General features: G+C 45.6%; 3 protein-coding genes across 4 annotated transcripts; 2 read left to right on the top strand and 1 right to left on the bottom strand.

Moving 5' to 3' along the window:
- Positions 1-170: 170 nt before the first annotated feature.
- LOC6634644 (probable ATP-dependent RNA helicase DDX10) lies at positions 171-2,777 on the bottom strand. The gene is made up of 2 exons (XM_002058259.4): positions 2,326-2,777; positions 171-2,269 (listed from the first exon to the last, which is right to left on the bottom strand). Exons 1-2 carry the CDS (start codon positions 2,692-2,694, stop codon positions 218-220), a joined length of 2,421 nt encoding a protein of 806 aa, XP_002058295.1. The 5' UTR covers positions 2,695-2,777; the 3' UTR covers positions 171-217.
- Positions 2,778-3,305: 528 nt separating this feature from the next.
- sol (small optic lobes) lies at positions 3,306-12,584 on the top strand. The gene is given in 10 exon segments (XM_070207945.1): positions 3,306-4,033; positions 4,727-5,571; positions 5,630-6,614; positions 8,084-8,282; positions 8,284-8,319; positions 8,934-8,964; positions 9,039-11,098; positions 11,156-11,422; positions 11,490-11,632; positions 12,407-12,584. Coding segments are annotated over 10 exon segments (5,103 nt in total). The 5' UTR covers positions 3,306-3,674.
- Positions 12,585-13,461: 877 nt separating this feature from the next.
- Septin1 (Septin 1) lies at positions 13,462-16,843 on the top strand. Of its 2 annotated transcripts, none has more exons than XM_002058261.4 (4): positions 13,462-13,595; positions 14,649-14,841; positions 14,913-15,171; positions 15,240-16,843. In XM_002058261.4, the coding sequence occupies exons 1-4, from the start codon at positions 13,533-13,535 to the stop codon at positions 15,862-15,864; spliced, it is 1,140 nt and encodes a 379-aa protein (XP_002058297.2). In that variant the 5' UTR covers positions 13,462-13,532; the 3' UTR covers positions 15,865-16,843. The 2 variants fall into 2 exon arrangements, with proteins under 2 accessions (XP_002058297.2, XP_015025115.2); XM_015169629.3 differs by lacking the exon at positions 13,462-13,595 and adding an exon at positions 14,038-14,073.

Here is a 16,843-nt window from a genome sequence, read left to right as displayed (position 1 = left end):
CATATAACACATACTCTCTCGCTCTCTCTCAGGCATAGATGTATGTATATATATATGTATTTATTAATGTATATGTATATGCACACATATATATGCAGCTAAATGTCAGGCTATGGAGTGCAAAAAATAAATTTGTGGGCATTTTCCAAATATTTGTGAAGCATTTCAAATTTGTTGTTGCCATATTTATTAAATCGATGTTACAACTAAATGTTGCTTAGCTGGCCAGCAAATTGGCCGCAATGGCCTCTGTGTCCAGCAGCGTTAGCTTGTCCGTTATTCTGGACTTCTTAAAGGCCGGCTCATCCTCATCCTCATCCTCCTGCTCCTGCTCCTCCTCTTCCGCCTCCTCCTCCTCGTCATTAACTCTCTTCTTGTACAGCTTATCCGGATCTGGCAGCCAGGACAAGTCCACAGACTGCTCGCTCTCGCTCTCCATTTCATCCTGCTGCTGCTGCTCTTCATCATCCTCCTCCGCCTGCTCCTCGTCGCTTTGCTGTTGCTCCGCCTTTTTGCGCAGCTTCTCGCGCTGCAGCTTGTGCCGCCGCTTGACCAGCTCCCGGAAACGCTGCTTATCATATTGATCCTCCTCGTTGAGCAGCGCCTTGGATAGCATTAGATTGATGCCGCCATCGTCATCCTTTTGCTTCTGCTGCTCCCTGGCCGTCAGCGCCTTCATTTGATTGCGCTCGTCGGCCAGCGTCTGGCCATCCTCATCGAACTTGAGCTTGGAGTTGACTTGAAGGTTCTTTTTGATTGCCTTCTTGGCCAGCGCCGCTTTGGTCACCAGCTTCTTCTCGCGCTTGGGCACCACCAGCTCCGGCTCCTCTACCTGTGCGTCCAGCGTCAGCTCCAGGTCCACAGCTGCACCCTCAACATCATGGTCCCGTCGCTTGATCTTAATAAAATCGTCCGCTTCCTCTTCCTCCTCCTCTTCATCGCCACCACCGAAGCGTCTTGATGGCGCCCTCAGCTCCGGCACCGACTCCGGCTGCGGCTGTGCCGCCTGTTGCTTCTGTCGCCACTTGAGCTTCTCAATGAAGGGCACACGAGGCGTGACGGCCAGGCCCAGCGACTGCGCATAGGCATCCAGATCGAGGCTGAGCACATTGAAGAGCCGCTTGTTGCGCATAAGGAACACGGATTTCAAATAGGCGAGAAAAGCGCGCTGCGCCGAGGCGCGCAGCTCGGGGAATTGGGCTAGGAACGCCTCAATTTTGACGCGCGGCGAGAACAGCTTCTTGGGATCGATGTGCACACAGCGTATATCCAGATGCAGCTGCTCGCGCAGTGTACCAATCATGTGCTCCTCCTCGCTGGGCGTCAGCACCAGAAGGCATTCGCCGCGTGCCTTGTTGCGCGCAGAGCGACCCGCTCGATGGATGTACTGGGACACATCCTCCGGGCAGTCGAGTTGCAGCACCCAGTTAACGGCCGGAAAGTCGAGACCACGTGATGCCACATCTGTGGCAAACATGACCACATGGCTCTTGCGTAGAAAATCCTCGTAGATGGCAATACGTCGATCCTGATGTAGGCTGCCGTAGAGGGCGAGTAGGCCAACGCCTGGACGCAATTTACAAAATATCTCGTACAGATACTTGGCTTGCTTGCAGCTGGACACAAACACAATAATCTTCTGCTTCAGATGATTCTTGATGAACGACCAGAGCATGGTTATCTTCTCCTCCAGCGGTAGCACCACATAGCTCTGCTGCAGCAGCTCGGGCAGGGCCAAGACCGCCGTTGATGTGCCCGGTTTTGTATCAGCAGCCGCAGCAGCCGCAGCAGCAGCAGCAGCTGTGGGCTTAGCTGCTCCATAGCCAACATATACGGGATCCTTCAGATTGAGTCGCGCCAGATCCTCCAGCGTATTCGTTTGCGTGGCCGAGAACAACAAAGTTTGTCGATCGGGCGGAAAGTTCTCGATAATCGAATTGAGCGTCTTCTGAAAGCCCATGTCCAGGCAACGATCTGCCTCGTCCAGCACCAACATCTCCATGCTGGTCGTATTAAACAACGGATTCTCGTCCATATGCTGCAGCAGACGACCCGGCGTACATATCAATATATTGCACTGATCCATGCGCGTCCGTTCAAACTTAAGATTCTTGCCGCCAATAATTAGACCCGCAGAGAAGTCGTGATGCTTGCCGATCCGCTTCAGCGTCTCGAATATTTGGTAGGCAAGCTCGCGCGTTGGCGATATAATGATCGCACCCACGCCATCCGAGCGCGACCATTTGTTCATATACAGATGCTCCAAGACCTGTCAGAGGTGAGTTTAGAAGTTATTATATTTTAATTAAGTCCGGCTGCACTTACGGGTATGAGAAAGGCCAAGGTCTTGCCGCTGCCGGTTATGGCCGCTCCGAGCACATCCTTGCCCTGTAGCGCGTGTCCAATGCTCTGGCGCTGCACTTCTGTCGGCGTTGTGTACTTGTATTCGGCTAGTGCTTTTTGCGTTTTCTGTGACAGCGGGAATTGTGCAAATCTTTCGATGCTGTTTGCATCGATTTCATCGTATTTGGCGCGCAGCTCCTGGATTTCCATTTCGGTTGCGGCCAATTTGGAGCGTGATAGCTCCTTGGCCCGTTTCTGATTGTGCTGTTTGTTCGGCTTGTGGTTGGTGGCCGGCTTGGGCGGCGGTCGTGGTCCTGGTCTGCCAGGACCTTTACGCTTTTGCTTTTGCATGGCGCAATTAATTTCGAGTTGTTTGGGAAGCAAAACACGTTGAGGGCCACTCAATAACTGTTGCACGAGGGGTACGAATATCGTCAGAGTATCGATACTTGTTATTTAAAAATACCAGCGCTATCGATACTTATTAACAAAAGCACAAAACTCAGAAACATTAAAAAATGTGACTTTTAAGCCCACCCAAACTGGACGCACACTCAAATCATTAATTTGGGTAAGAGCTTTATTAATGATTATCTAATTGCTATAGCATTTAGTCGATACTGTTAAATTTTGTCGCCTTATCAAATACGTTTCGGCAAATCAATGTGTGTTTGAGCAATTGTACTCGGTATCGACAAGTGCAAATTTTGCATTTTATGGTCACACACACTGCCAAGCATAGAGATGGCCAATATTTAAACAGACATCTGTGTACGCACAATATACACATTCGCATAAAACACGCTATAATAGTCGTTTTGTGCAGTTTGTCTAAGGATTTTAGACCACTTGTGCTTTGTTTTGGTTTGGTTTTAGCTGATAAATAAGAAAGTAATGCCTAATAATCTTATCAATTTTATACGATATACGTTTGAAACGACCCTCACGAGTACTCAAACCAACTGTCACTAAACTATCGCTCATCAGTAGGTTTGGTGGGCTGGCTGGTTGGTTGGCTGGCGCTAGCATTATTGTTGCTTAAGGATCTGTATCTACAACAAGGTTGGCCCACAATATATACTAAATATGTGTTGTGGTGCAACAGTTCAAAGTATTAAATCGGGCGCGCGGCGTGTGACTGTTAAATGCAATTAACGACGGCTTGCTGTGAATTTCAAAACTTCCTTCCACCAATCAGCATCTGGCCCCGGCCCCCCCTCTCTCTCTCTCTCTGTCTATCTCTATCTCTCTCATCACATACAGCATTGTCGTGAATTGTGCGGATTTGTCGAATGTGAAATTTCAATTGTATTAATACAAGTGGCTGCAATATGGGCACAATATCATCGGTACTGCAATGGTCGTGCACCAAATGCAATACCATCAATCCGACCGAATCATTAAAATGCTTCAACTGTGGCACCGTGCGCAAGGTATTCCCCAGTCCTACCGCAACATTGTATCAGCAAACGTCACAAACGCAATCCCAGCCGCTGCGACACCAAAGCACTTGGATACATCAACAGCAACAACAACAACAACAACAACCTCGGCAACAGCAGCGACAGCATGAAAACCTGGTTGCAGGCTCTGCTGTGTCAGGGGCAGCAGCGGGGGCGACTGAACAGGCCGCCGAGTGTGATGAGGAGGAGGTCGCGACAATTGTTGATAAGCACAAAACTGTGACCAGGTAAGCATACATACATGCATATGTACATTTATATTGGCATATGCACACACTTGTATGTGCCTGCGTGTGCGTATGTGTGTGTGTGTGTGTGTGTGTGTTTGGGTGCACACAAAAGCTCCAGTCAGAGTTTACCGTTACACCGAACAAAACCGAAATTGCATGTGTGCGTGTACGTGCGTGTTTGTCCTTTTCTTGTTCTCTCTCTCCCTCTCTCTGTGTATAATTGTCTGTGTGTGCGTGTATGTTTGGGTATTGTACACAGAGTATACACAATAACAACAACAATTGAAGCAACTGCAGCAACAACAAAAAGCTGTCAAAAACAGCAGTTTTTTTTTTTTTTTTGTATTTCTTTGTTTTTGGTTTTTTGGGGAAAATCGATGCGAAAGAAACGCAACTTTGTTTACAATTTTATTGATTCAGAATTTTTGGCTGTTTCCAACTGCGCATCGCATGTGAAAAAGCACAACAGAAAAATTAAAAATAAAATATAATAATTGCAAATTTGGAGTGAACAAAAAAAAAAAAAAAAAAAAAAAAAAAAGGAGAAAAGAAAAAACGCACCCATTGGATGGTTTGGCCACATTGAAATAACCTTTACAGTTGCAGTTCCAGTCCGAGTAACAACTATAACAGTTAATTGTCCGTTAACTGTGCCCATGCATACGTTTTCCGTTTCCATTCTGTTTCCAGAACTGAGCACAACAACCAAAAACAACAACAGCAGCATCCCGGACACGTTTACAAGTCGCTGCTGCGCGGCTGCTTGAAGCGTCCGCAGCGCAATAGCCAAAATTTGCCAGCCAATTGCATTGACTGCGAGGCGACGCGCAAATATATAAAAAATTCAATAGAGCTATATCGTCATTTTTCCAATCCGGCGCTGAATCGCCGTTGGATTTGTCGCGCCTGCGATACGGATAACAATTCGGTGACATGGCATTGTGTTATCTGCGATACTGTTAGCTATTTGGCGCCCATCTACAAGGAGACTCTGTGCACGCGACGTCATGAGGCGGCGGCAGCCGCAGCCACAGCCGCAGCTGGCACAAAACTGGAGCTAAACAACAGTTGCAGCAGCGTCGCTGGCGGCGTCGTCAACAGCAGCGGCAACAGTAACAGCAGCGTTGGTGAGCAGCAGCCGACGAAGGAGCCACTATTACTACATCATTCGCAGCTGGAACAGACGGAGGAGCAGCAACATTCCAATCGGCGTCATTTGAAATCGCGCCGTTACGCCTACTTTAGACGCACGCAAAGTCTTAGCAATTCCATAGATAAGAGCACGGCCCTTACCCAAACGGCTGTCGCCTCATCCTCCTCTTCTGCCGCATCCGCATCCTCCTCCTCCGCCGCCGCCGCCGCCGTCGTCGCTTCGGCACGCAGCTGTCACATTTGCTATGTAAGCAATCTGGGCAAGGACATATTCAATTTGCCCTACGAAGCCTCACTCGGCTACCAGCAACAGCAACAACAACAACAGCAGCAGCAACAGCAGCAGCAACAGCAGCAGCAACATTTGTTGCCACACAAGAGCCGTAAGTCATGATTGGAATTGAAGCTAGTGTTATGCCTAATCTGTGTCCACTTTTGCAGTTGCAGTCGCTGCAGCGCCAGTTGCGTGCAGCAATTCACGCTTTGCCATTGCCAATGATACCTTCTGTCGCCGCAAGCAGAACAACAACAACAAGAATCTAAATAATAAAGTACGCGACGCTTGTGCCAAGAAGAAATATAACTTTACCATAACAACGCTGTCGCGATCAGCCAAGGCGACAGCGCCAACAGCTGTTGCCAAGCCCATGCGCCAGCCGCAGTCCAAGCAGCAGCAGCAGCAGCAGCAGCGGGAGCTCAACAACGCCCAGCACATGAGCAACACCAGGGCACACGAGCAACACGGCGGCGGCAGCAGCTCACAGTTTACCATACCGCGCAATGGCGTCTTCATAGCTGTCAACGATTGGTCGGAGCCGGCAACACGCGTCATCAGCGGCAGCAGCAGCAGCAGCAATCGTCATGCCAATATGCAGCCTTGTGATACAACGAGCAACAACAACAATGTCAACAGCAGCAGCAACAACAGCAACAGCAGTAGCTGCAACAACAACTGCAGCAGCAACAAGCTAAATCAGCAGCTCTATGAAAACGAATGTGTGGCAATTGCACAGCAGCAACAGCAACAACAACAGCAGCAACAGCTTAGGGCGGAGCCAATGGCACCCATATATGCGCAGGTTAATAAACAGCACAAGCTACACAAAAAGAAGCTTAGCAACGAGACGTCAGCAGCAACAGCATTGCTGCTAGGTAACAACAACAGCAGCAGCAGCAGCCATAGCAACAACAGTAGCTTTGACGTATTCGAAAATAGCAGCGAGGCAGCAGCAGCAACAGGAGCAGCAGCAGGAGCAGCTGCCGAGCACAGCAGCAATGAAGCCAACAGTGTGGAAGCGGACGTCAGCACAGCAGCAGCTGCTGCGGCAGCAACTGTTGCAACGGCATCTGATTTTTATCACGCATCCGAGCATTCGATATACGCGAAGGTGTGGAAGGGACCACGCAAAACAACTGAATCGAAAATGTACGCAATAATCACAATAACAATAACAAACACAAAAACAACTAGCAATGGTTGTTGTTGTCAGCCAACAGCAAGCGACATTTGACACCTCTTGACAACAGCAACAACAGCAACAATAACTTATCAATTCGCTTTCGTTTTAATATTTCTAATTTGCTGCTGTTTGTTAATTACTGCGCAGAGCTTACTCATACGCAATTGTGCATATACATGCATATATATATATATATATTTATATGCATATATATATATCTCGATTTGTATGTATGTGCGTTTGGTTAATTTGGTTTATAGTTTACGCCACGCTTGAATTTTTTTTTGTATACCCTAACCGCAGGCTGTGTCCTCTAATTACTCTTAAATAAGTTTGATTTAATTTAACCATTGCAATTACTTTCTCTAATTACTTTCAAATAATTTTAATTTAATTTTAATATTGCAATTACTTTTTTAATTACTTTCAAATAATTTTCAATCAATTTTAGCACTGCAATTACCTTTTCTAATTACTTTCAAATAATTTTAATTTAATTCAAACATTGCAATTACTTTTTCTGCTGCAATTTTATTGTTTGTAATTTGCACTAGCTGCTTAAGTAATTGCTTCAGTGCTCGTTTAATTACTCAAGTAATTGTTAATAATAGAAATTAGCGCAGTTTAATTATGTTAACTGTGTAACCAGGGCTTAGAATCCTATTTATACTAATCATTAAGGCTGATTACTTTACCTGCCAGGCATTTAATTAAGATTAATTAATTGCTAATTACACAAACTGTGGCTATGAAGACTTGAGCAAAGTAATTGAAAGTACTCTATGTCTTGTACTTTTGAGCAAAGTAATTGAAAGTAATTAATGTCTTGTAACTCTTGATTATTATTTGAAAAATTAATCAATTAATTTACTTACACGCCACTCAGTTCTTTATGTTAACTAATAGCAAATTATTGAATTGGATTTAATTACCTTAAAGTAATTGAAAGCTTGTTATCTAGGCTAATCTAACTGACTAATTAGTAGAGTTAATTTTAAGTTTTGTCATGTTTAATTAATAGCAATTAATATGCCCATAGTTGAGGCTGGCATGCCCGCTTGATAGACCTGTGCACAGGGTATATACATAGGCTGTTATCAGCTTTCACATTTTCTAATTGCGACTGACTCACAAAATTGAACAGCAAGCGTATCTGTGACTTCGGTGTGCCGAAGATAAAAACCTCTTGTGTTGTGTATTGTTTTTGTCGAGGCTTTGTTTCTGTTGTTTTTTTTTTTTTTTTTTTGCAAATTAAATGGCAATTAACAGCGGCAGTCGCTTCTTTTGCCTTGCTCATTGTTAAATGTAATTTTTGTAATTTTATTTGATTTTTAATTTGATTGCGTGGCACTTAATTGTGCGTTCGCTTTGCTTCCCTCTCGCTCTAATACACTCTGCCTTTCTCTCCCTCTCTCTCTCTCTCTTTGGTGTACAGCACGCATGAGGCAGCAGCTGTTTTGGCACCGATCACGGCCAGCAATCGGCTCATTCCTCCAGCGGCACGCAACGACAATAAACCGCAATCGATGCTGCTGCACGGCAGCCGCAAGATGTGGACATGCGGCAAATGTTCCTATGCCTACAATCGTCTCTGGTCCGAGTCCTGTGAGATGTGCGAGACACTATCCAAGCAAACAGCAGAGTCATCTCCAGCATCAGCAGCAGCAGCACGTAAGTCCATAAACTGTATATTTAACTAATTGAATGACTGATTGATTGACTGACTGACTGACTCACTCGTTCTATAATCAAATGGTTGATTGCATTCCTGTTTAAATCGACTAACTATCTAACTGACTAACTGATTAGCTAGCCCTGTTCTTAGCCTGACTAATACCTGGCTATCTAACTGTCTGATTGATTGATAAACTGGCTGACTGAGAATCTCTGACCGAAAACTGACTGAGTTTTTAACCAACTGTCAGGCTGCTTGAATGATTGACTGATCAATCTAACTAATCAACTAATTGAATGAAATTCAGTTTAAATGTCACGCTGATTGACCAACTAATTAGCTAGCCTAAGTGTCTGATTGATTGATAGCCTAACTCACAGACTAACTACCTGACAGCATGCTTGGCTGGCTGACTGACTAACTGTCTGATTGATTGACTGATGAACTGGCTGACTGAGAATTGAAAGTGATTGATTGCTCGACTGAGTGTCTAGCTGTCTGCCTGATTGACTGTCTGTCGAACTGAATGATTGACTGACTGATTTATTGGCTATAAGAATGATTGAACATCATCAACTGACTGATTGATCGATTGATAATCAATGCTCAGCCCAAAACCACAAAAGCTGGCATCTACATTTGTTTTGTTTTGGAAAATTTCCATGGAAAATACATTCGATTAGCTTATATTATGTGACCTTTTTCCCAATTGCAGCTGGTGCGGAGCCGCGCAGCGATGAGCCCTGGACATGCAAGAAGTGCACCCTGGTCAACTACTCAACGGCGATGGCGTGCATTGTGTGCGGCGGCTCGAAGCTGAAGAGCATCTCCTCCATTGAGGACATGACGCTGCGCAAGGGCGAGTTCTGGACCTGCAGCCATTGCACGCTCAAGAATTCGCTGTCGGTGGGCCTGTGCAGTGCCTGCAAATCGATGCGTCTGCTGCCGGTGGCGGACACGGTGCGCGAACGACCCGATGGCCAGTCGTACGAGGAACAGGACACAACGACGGCGACCGTCGGCGGCGGCAGTCAGACGTTGGGTGAACACAATACGCCAACGCCGACGCCAACGGCTCAGCTGCAGTTGCTGCCGCCGTTGGCGCATCGCAATTCACGCAGTCCCTCGCCCCGATCAACGGCGGTGGCACCGGTCCTGACGGCCATCCAACAGCTGCAGCTGCAGCAGACACAGCAGCAGCAGCAGCAGCAGCAGCAGCGCAGCTCATCGGGCGCCATACCGAAGCGTCATAGCACCGGCGGCTCGATAGTGCCGCGCAATATATCAATGGCTATGCCCACCTCTGCGGCCAGCTCCTCCTATAATCTGCAGCAGCAGCTAATCCTGCCCAGCGGCTCGGTTAAGAAATGGCAGTGCCCGGCATGCACATACGAGAACTGTGCCGCCTCCGTTGTCTGTGACATTTGCTCGAGTCCGCGCGGTTTGGTCCATACGGTGCTGACGGATGCCCTGGCCCGCAAATCGATGCGTGTCGCTACGCTCAACGAAATCCGGCAGGAGAGCAAACTAATGGAGAATCTGCGCCAGCTGGAGGAGACAGAAGCGCTGACCAAATGGCAAAATATCATACAATATTGTCGCGATAATAGCGAGCTGTTCGTGGATGATTCATTTCCGCCGGCGCCCAAGAGCTTGTACTATAATCCCGCCAGCAGTGCAGCGGATGGCGGCAATCCGGTGGTGCAGTGGCGCCGACCCCACGAGATCAACTGCGATGGCGGCGCCTATCCCCCATGGGCGGTATTCCGTACGCCGTTGCCCTCGGACATCTGTCAGGGTGTGCTGGGCAATTGTTGGCTGCTCAGCGCATTGGCCGTGCTGGCCGAACGGGAGGATCTCGTCAAAGAGGTGCTGGTCACCAAGGAGATATGCGCCCAGGGCGCCTATCAGGTGCGTCTGTGCAAGGATGGCAAATGGACGACCGTCCTTGTCGATGATCTGTTGCCGTGCGATAAGCGCGGACATCTGGTCTACTCGCAGGCCAAGCGCAAACAGCTCTGGGTGCCGCTCATCGAGAAGGCGGTGGCCAAAATCCATGGCTGCTACGAGGCGCTCGTCTCGGGCCGTGCCATCGAGGGCCTGGCCACGCTCACGGGTGCACCATGCGAGAGCATACCGTTGCAGGCCAGCTCGTTGCCCATGCCCAGCGAGGATGAGCTGGACAAGGATCTGATCTGGGCACAGCTGTTGAGTTCGCGCTGTGTACGCTTCCTGATGGGCGCCAGCTGTGGCGGCGGCAACATGAAGGTCGACGAGGAGGAGTACCAGCACAAGGGTCTACGGCCGCGGCATGCCTACTCGGTGCTGGATGTCAAGGATATACAGGGACATCGTTTGCTCAAGCTGCGCAATCCGTGGGGACATTATTCGTGGCGCGGCGATTGGTCAGATGATTCGGCCCTGTGGACAGATGATTTGCGTGATGCTCTAATGCCGCACGGCGCCTCTGAGGGCGTCTTTTGGATCTCCTTTGAGGATGTGCTCAACTATTTTGATTGTATCGATATCTGTAAGGTGCGTTCCGGTTGGAATGAGGTGCGTCTACAGGGCACACTCCAGCCGTTGTGCTCCATTTCGTGCGTGCTGCTCACGGTGCTTGAGCCCACCGAGGCCGAATTTACGCTCTTCCAGGAGGGTCAACGCAACTCGGAGAAATCGCAACGCTCACAGCTCGATCTCTGCGTTGTGATATTTCGCACACGTTCGCCGGCAGCGCCGGAGATTGGGCGCCTCGTCGAGCATAGCAAGCGGCAGGTAGTGTCTGCTCCCAGCCCCATCCAAGCTACAGTCTTATAGATATTTTTTCTGCAGGTGCGCGGCTTTGTTGGCTGCCACAAGATGCTGGAGCGTGACATCTATTTGCTCGTCTGTTTGGCCTTCAATCATTGGCACACCGGCATCGAGGATCCGCATCAGTATCCGCAGTGCATACTGGCCATACACAGCTCCAAGCGGCTGCTGGTCGAGCAAATAACGCCCTCGCCCCATCTGCTCGCCGATGCCATCATCAGCCTGACACTGACCAAGGGCCAGCGGCATGAGGGACGCGAAGGCATGACCGCCTACTATTTGACAAAGGTAGGTGACGTCTTCATGTTTCAATTTGTTCCTAACTTTTATGCCCTCTCTCCATCATTCCCCCCAGGGCTGGGCTGGACTGGTGGTTATGGTTGAGAATCGACATGAGAATAAATGGATTCATGTGAAGTGCGATTGCCAGGAGAGCTACAATGTGGTCTCGACGCGCGGCGAGCTCAAAACAGTTGATTCTGTGCCGCCGCTGCAAAGGTGCGTAGCGAATACCGACTCACAGCGATACCCTGTACACAGTCAGAACAATTAAATACCCTGTCCACAGACTTAGCAGATGTGTGCATTAGCTTTCAATGCACAAAGTTAAAGCTAAACCTAATTTTCACAAATATCAAAAAACTATTTCCGACCTATTGTTCCCATATGTCATCACGGTATCTCACGGAGATACGATTTTGCTCGTATGTAGGATAGTTAATCGCGTGAAAACCGAAAAAGTTTTCGACACAATAGCTAATATTATTATTTGACTCGAAGAATATTACGTATATAATATATATAGACGGCTTTCAAAGTTTCCTAGAGCATTTCTTTGAGATAATGGGAGCTAAATCTCCTAAATTTGGCATGCCCATCAAATTCGCAGCACATTATTTATTTTTTAAAGACTGCAAATAAGTTTTAACCCAGAATCCCAAGGAACCCAAGGAAAAGTAGCCCATGTATATATATATTTTAATAATGTATATATATATATTAAAATCATGTTTATATACATTTTAAAAATGTATATATTTATTTAAGAAAGTTTATATATGTTGAAAAAATGTATATATATTTAAAAAACGCGGTTCGAATCAAAGCCTGAGTTCGTGTCTACAGAAAAATCTAGTTCATCGAACTATCAGGCACCAGTTCGGAACCGGAACCGAACCACTGTCAATGTTTGAGTCGGCTCACAGCTGATTACAGGGTATCCCTAACGCGTGCAACCTCGACTCGTTTATTAATTATGGTAACCCATTGCAGGCAGGTGATCATTGTGCTCACCCAGCTGGAGGGCAGCGGCGGCTTCAGCATTGCCCATCGGCTGACGCATCGTTTGGCCAATTCGCGCGGCCTCCACGATTGGGGTCCGCCGGGCGCCACCCACTGTCCGCCCATCGAGAATGTGCACGGTCTGCATGCGCCGCGCTTGATAACATAATTGATCAAACCGACTTGGAAGGATGGAGGGGCATTAGTTCAAAGCAAAATATATATATATATATATAGATATGTATATATATGTATCTATGTGTATTCCTTTAACGCCATAACGTTTTTGAACTATGATTTTGATTTCGGTTGCATTTTCTTTAGTTTTGTTTTGTTTTTATATTTTAATTTTTTGAGATTTTTGCATATTCTAGTCGATGTTTTGTCAACGTCATACGTACACACACACACACACACACACACATATATAGATATACACGAATATAAATGTATGTATATGTGTAATTCGAAATAGTTAACGATGCGATTGCGGGCGCATAAATACATACATATATTGAGAAAAGAAATGAAATAAATGTGAATTATATAGTTAAACATCGGCCTGATACCCGAACCCTATCAAAACTTTGAATTTCATCGATGTATGTATTGTATTGAATTAAAGTGCATGTGCGTCATGATCCAGCAGCATACATAAATATGTCTATTGTTTTAAAAATAAAATACTACCAGTTATAAAAGCCATACAACTTTTGTTTATCCCAAATTTGAGCTAACAATCGCTGCAATTCTTAAATTTTAAATTTCTTAAATTTTGAGTTTCAATTTTGACTATTAACGGCTTAAATTCCGTTCATTTCCCCGAGGTTGCCACTGCGTTCAACTTTAAAATGGCAATCTGTTAGCTCGCATTAATGGCCACAAGCTGCATAGTTATGTTGTCGACAATTGTTTTTTTTTTAACTTAATATGCTTTTATTAATTGTAATTTAACAGCTAAATCGGTAAATGTTGTATTAATTCAATCTTGCAATCATTTCGACGCTCAAGGTATTTTCGGTTGCTTTTCGATACATTTTTGGCCAATTCAAGCAATGTACATGCTGGTCACACTGCTTGCCATTCAGTGTGTGTTGGTTCTAGTTCATTTCAGTTCATGAGCAACATATTTTGTTCGTCATTTAATTTTTGTTTTTTTAATATGGCTGATACAAAGGGCGTAAGTAATGTATATATATCTTTAATAAATTCAATACAAATAATTGAGTGTACTTGTGAGTGTTTCGCATCGTTACTCGCGTTGGCTCAGTGGTGACATATAGGGCGCGGTTTTATCAAGCGTATCAATCCCCGCTCGCGACGACGATGGCGTTCTTGTTTTGTATATGTGTGTTTGCGGCTTATCATGCAAATTCCTCATGTGTGCAGCTTGCAATGCGCTGCTGCTGCACATGCACACCACCACAGACAAACACAAATATGCACCTCACATATGTGTGTGCGTGCAAGTTAATTAATCGTCGCTTGATATTCAAAATTGGTTCACCCAAAAGTGCAGCATGAATCACTAAAGCCGGCAAATAAAAAAAGGCGTCGGCGTCAGTTTAAGTATATGTTCCTTTGTTGCGGCCTGTGACCTACATACTATGTGCATGCATATGTACACACTGTTCGCAATGTCAATGGCTTTAAGTGCTGTATGTGTGTACTTATAGAGATATATGATATATGAAAATAATAAATGTGTGCATGTACTTAGCCGCACATGTTTGCTTGTGCGTGTGTGTGTGTGTGTGTGTTTGTGCACGGCTTAGATATGCAAGAGAAACTCGCGCGTGTCTGGAATTCCAAAATAACGCCGCTACTTTCTTTGAGCCAGGCTTCGAACTCGGCCACCCCCCGCGCAGACCATAGCTGTACTCAAGCATAGAGATGGGCGCGTGTCGAATTTTTCTAACTAGACACGAGTACGAGCAACATTTGTGCGTTCTGCATGTTTTTTATGTCCGCGGCGGCTTAATTTTCACTTAATATACTTTCCTTTTTTTTATTTTACATTTTTATTCACATGTATTAATTACATGAAAATATTCAATTTCAATAATTAATCGTGTCACAACACGCGCTCAGCTCTAGTTCAGCCTGCCTTGAGCGTGCAAGCGAGAAAAAATGCAGCAATAGATAAGCCGCTGATGACTCAACCAGATTGGTTTCCGCAATACCCATTAATAAATATTGAAATTGATTTGAATTATTTGTGTGTGCGTTGCAGTTTTCCAGCATTGAGACACCCGGCTATGTGGGCTTCGCCAATCTGCCGAATCAAGTGCATCGCAAGTCCGTTAAGAAGGGCTTCGAGTTTACGCTGATGGTCGTCGGCGAATCGGGTCTGGGCAAATCGACGCTGGTGAACAGTTTATTTCTGACCGATTTGTATCCGGAACGCATCATACCCGATGCCATAGGTGAGCGCTTGACAATATCAAAACTCGATGCATTTCCATATGTTCATTTTTTTTTTTTTTTTGTCTCACAGAGAAACAAAAGCAAACGGTCAAACTGGAGGCATCCACCGTGGAGATTGAGGAGCGCGGCGTCAAGCTGCGCCTAACTGTTGTGGATACGCCCGGTTTCGGTGATGCCATCGATAATTCAAATAGCTTTAGCGCCATACTGGAGTACATTGATGAGCAATACGAGCGCTTCCTCCAGGACGAGAGCGGACTGAATCGTCGCAATATCGTGGACAATCGCATACATTGTTGCTTCTACTTTATATCACCATTCGGACATGGGTAAATCGAGCAGCTGATCAGCTAAAACAAAACAAAACAAAAAATGTATATACATTGTAAATTTACAGACTGAAACCCTTGGACGTGGAGTTCATGAAGAAGCTGCACTCGAAGGTGAACATTGTGCCCGTTATAGCCAAGGCGGATTGTCTGACGAAAAAGGAGATATTGCGCTTGAAATGCCGCATTATGCAGGAGATTGAGAGCCATGGCATCAAAATCTATCCACTGCCCGACTGTGATTCAGATGAGGACGAAGACTACAAGGAGCAAGTGAAGCAACTTAAAGAAGCTGTGCCTTTTGCCGTCTGCGGCGCCAATACCCTGCTCGAGGTCAAAGGCAAAAAGGTGCGCGGCCGCCTCTATCCCTGGGGCGTAGTTGAGGTCGAAAATCCCGATCATTGTGATTTTATCAAGCTGCGCACCATGCTGATCACACATATGCAGGATCTGCAGGAGGTCACACAGGAGGTGCACTACGAGAACTATCGTTCCGATCGCCTGGCCAAGGGCATTAAAGGCAAGGAGAACGGCATCAAATCGGAGCGCGGAGACAATAACGGAACCGCACAGGTGGGCGTCAATAGTGTGCTCAACGAGAAGGATCGCATACTGCAGGAGAAGGAGGCGGAGCTGCGACGCATGCAGGAGATGCTCGCCCAGATGCAGGCGCGCATGCAGGCACAAAAGTGAACAAACATCTACGGGCTCGGGCGGCAGGTTGGCGGCAGTTAGCGCACGTTTGTGCAATTTACATATATATACACCTATATATATACAACTATATATATATATATAGATAGATATATAGACGTATATATATATATATATATATATTGTACGCAGTTTTTAAGTTAAGTTCACGATGGGCGCTAAATTATCTGTTTATTTTTGCACTCTAAACACACACACACACAAACACACACTCGTGTATATACATATACACATATATGCACGTGTGTGTAACTATATATGTATGCGTACATATTTAGCTAGTGATTTTTTATACTCTAACTGTAATTGCAAGTCAAAGAACGAAAATCAAATCTCAAGGCATCAGAACAACACACACACACACACACACACACACACAACAGACATACAAACTCACACATATAAACACACGCACACACACATATGCAGACACTCGCACTCCCCCGCACACACACACACATAAACTTCATATCACTCCTAAGAAATGAAAATGAATAACGAACTGTATTCCTATTATGTATTTAGACATGACGTCTTCGATATTAACAATTGAATTATGTGTAATTTTTTTTTATACTTTTATTGTATTTGTATTTGTACTTGTACCGCATTTAAGTTAAGCTTAAAAACAAAAAAACAAACCAATTCTGCCGATGTTAAACCATTTTATCTGTTTATTAGTCTCTCAAAGAAAAACGAAAGAAAAAACGAAAAGCAAGCAAAAAGTTAAGGAAAAGCGATTTGTCGATCGCCTCCAACTCGTGTTATATTAAGCCTTTGTAATTATCATTTAGAAAGTGCGTAAATGTTTAAATAATAACTAAAGCTAAGTAATTGAGTTGAGCGTTAAGCTATTGCAGCTATTTCTATATATATATAGTGACATATCCATAGTCGCACCCACCCTTTAACATATCTTAGCACATAAGCATAAGCACAATTATAAACATTTCTAATA

This window comes from Drosophila virilis, chromosome X (assembly GCF_030788295.1).
Source record: "Drosophila virilis strain 15010-1051.87 chromosome X, Dvir_AGI_RSII-ME, whole genome shotgun sequence".
Taxonomy (NCBI): domain Eukaryota; kingdom Metazoa; phylum Arthropoda; class Insecta; order Diptera; family Drosophilidae; genus Drosophila; species Drosophila virilis.
This window is presented reverse-complemented; position numbering and strand designations above follow the sequence as displayed.

Excerpts from the sequence above, each read along its gene's own strand:
- LOC6634644 (XM_002058259.4), bottom strand. The coding sequence starts at position 2,694 with ATGCAAAAGCAAAAGCGTAAAGGTCCTGGCAGACCAGGACCACGACCG. Across the intron at positions 2,270-2,325 it reads CCTTGGCCTTTCTCATACCC|GTCTTGGAGCATCTGTATAT; the intron begins GTAAGTGCAGCC and ends CACCTCTGACAG.
- Septin1 (XM_002058261.4), top strand. The coding sequence starts at position 13,533 with ATGAGCAACATATTTTGTTCGTCATTTAATTTTTGTTTTTTTAATATG. Across the intron at positions 14,842-14,912 it reads CATCATACCCGATGCCATAG|AGAAACAAAAGCAAACGGTC; the intron begins GTGAGCGCTTGA and ends TTTGTCTCACAG. Across the intron at positions 15,172-15,239 it reads ATATCACCATTCGGACATGG|ACTGAAACCCTTGGACGTGG; the intron begins GTAAATCGAGCA and ends GTAAATTTACAG.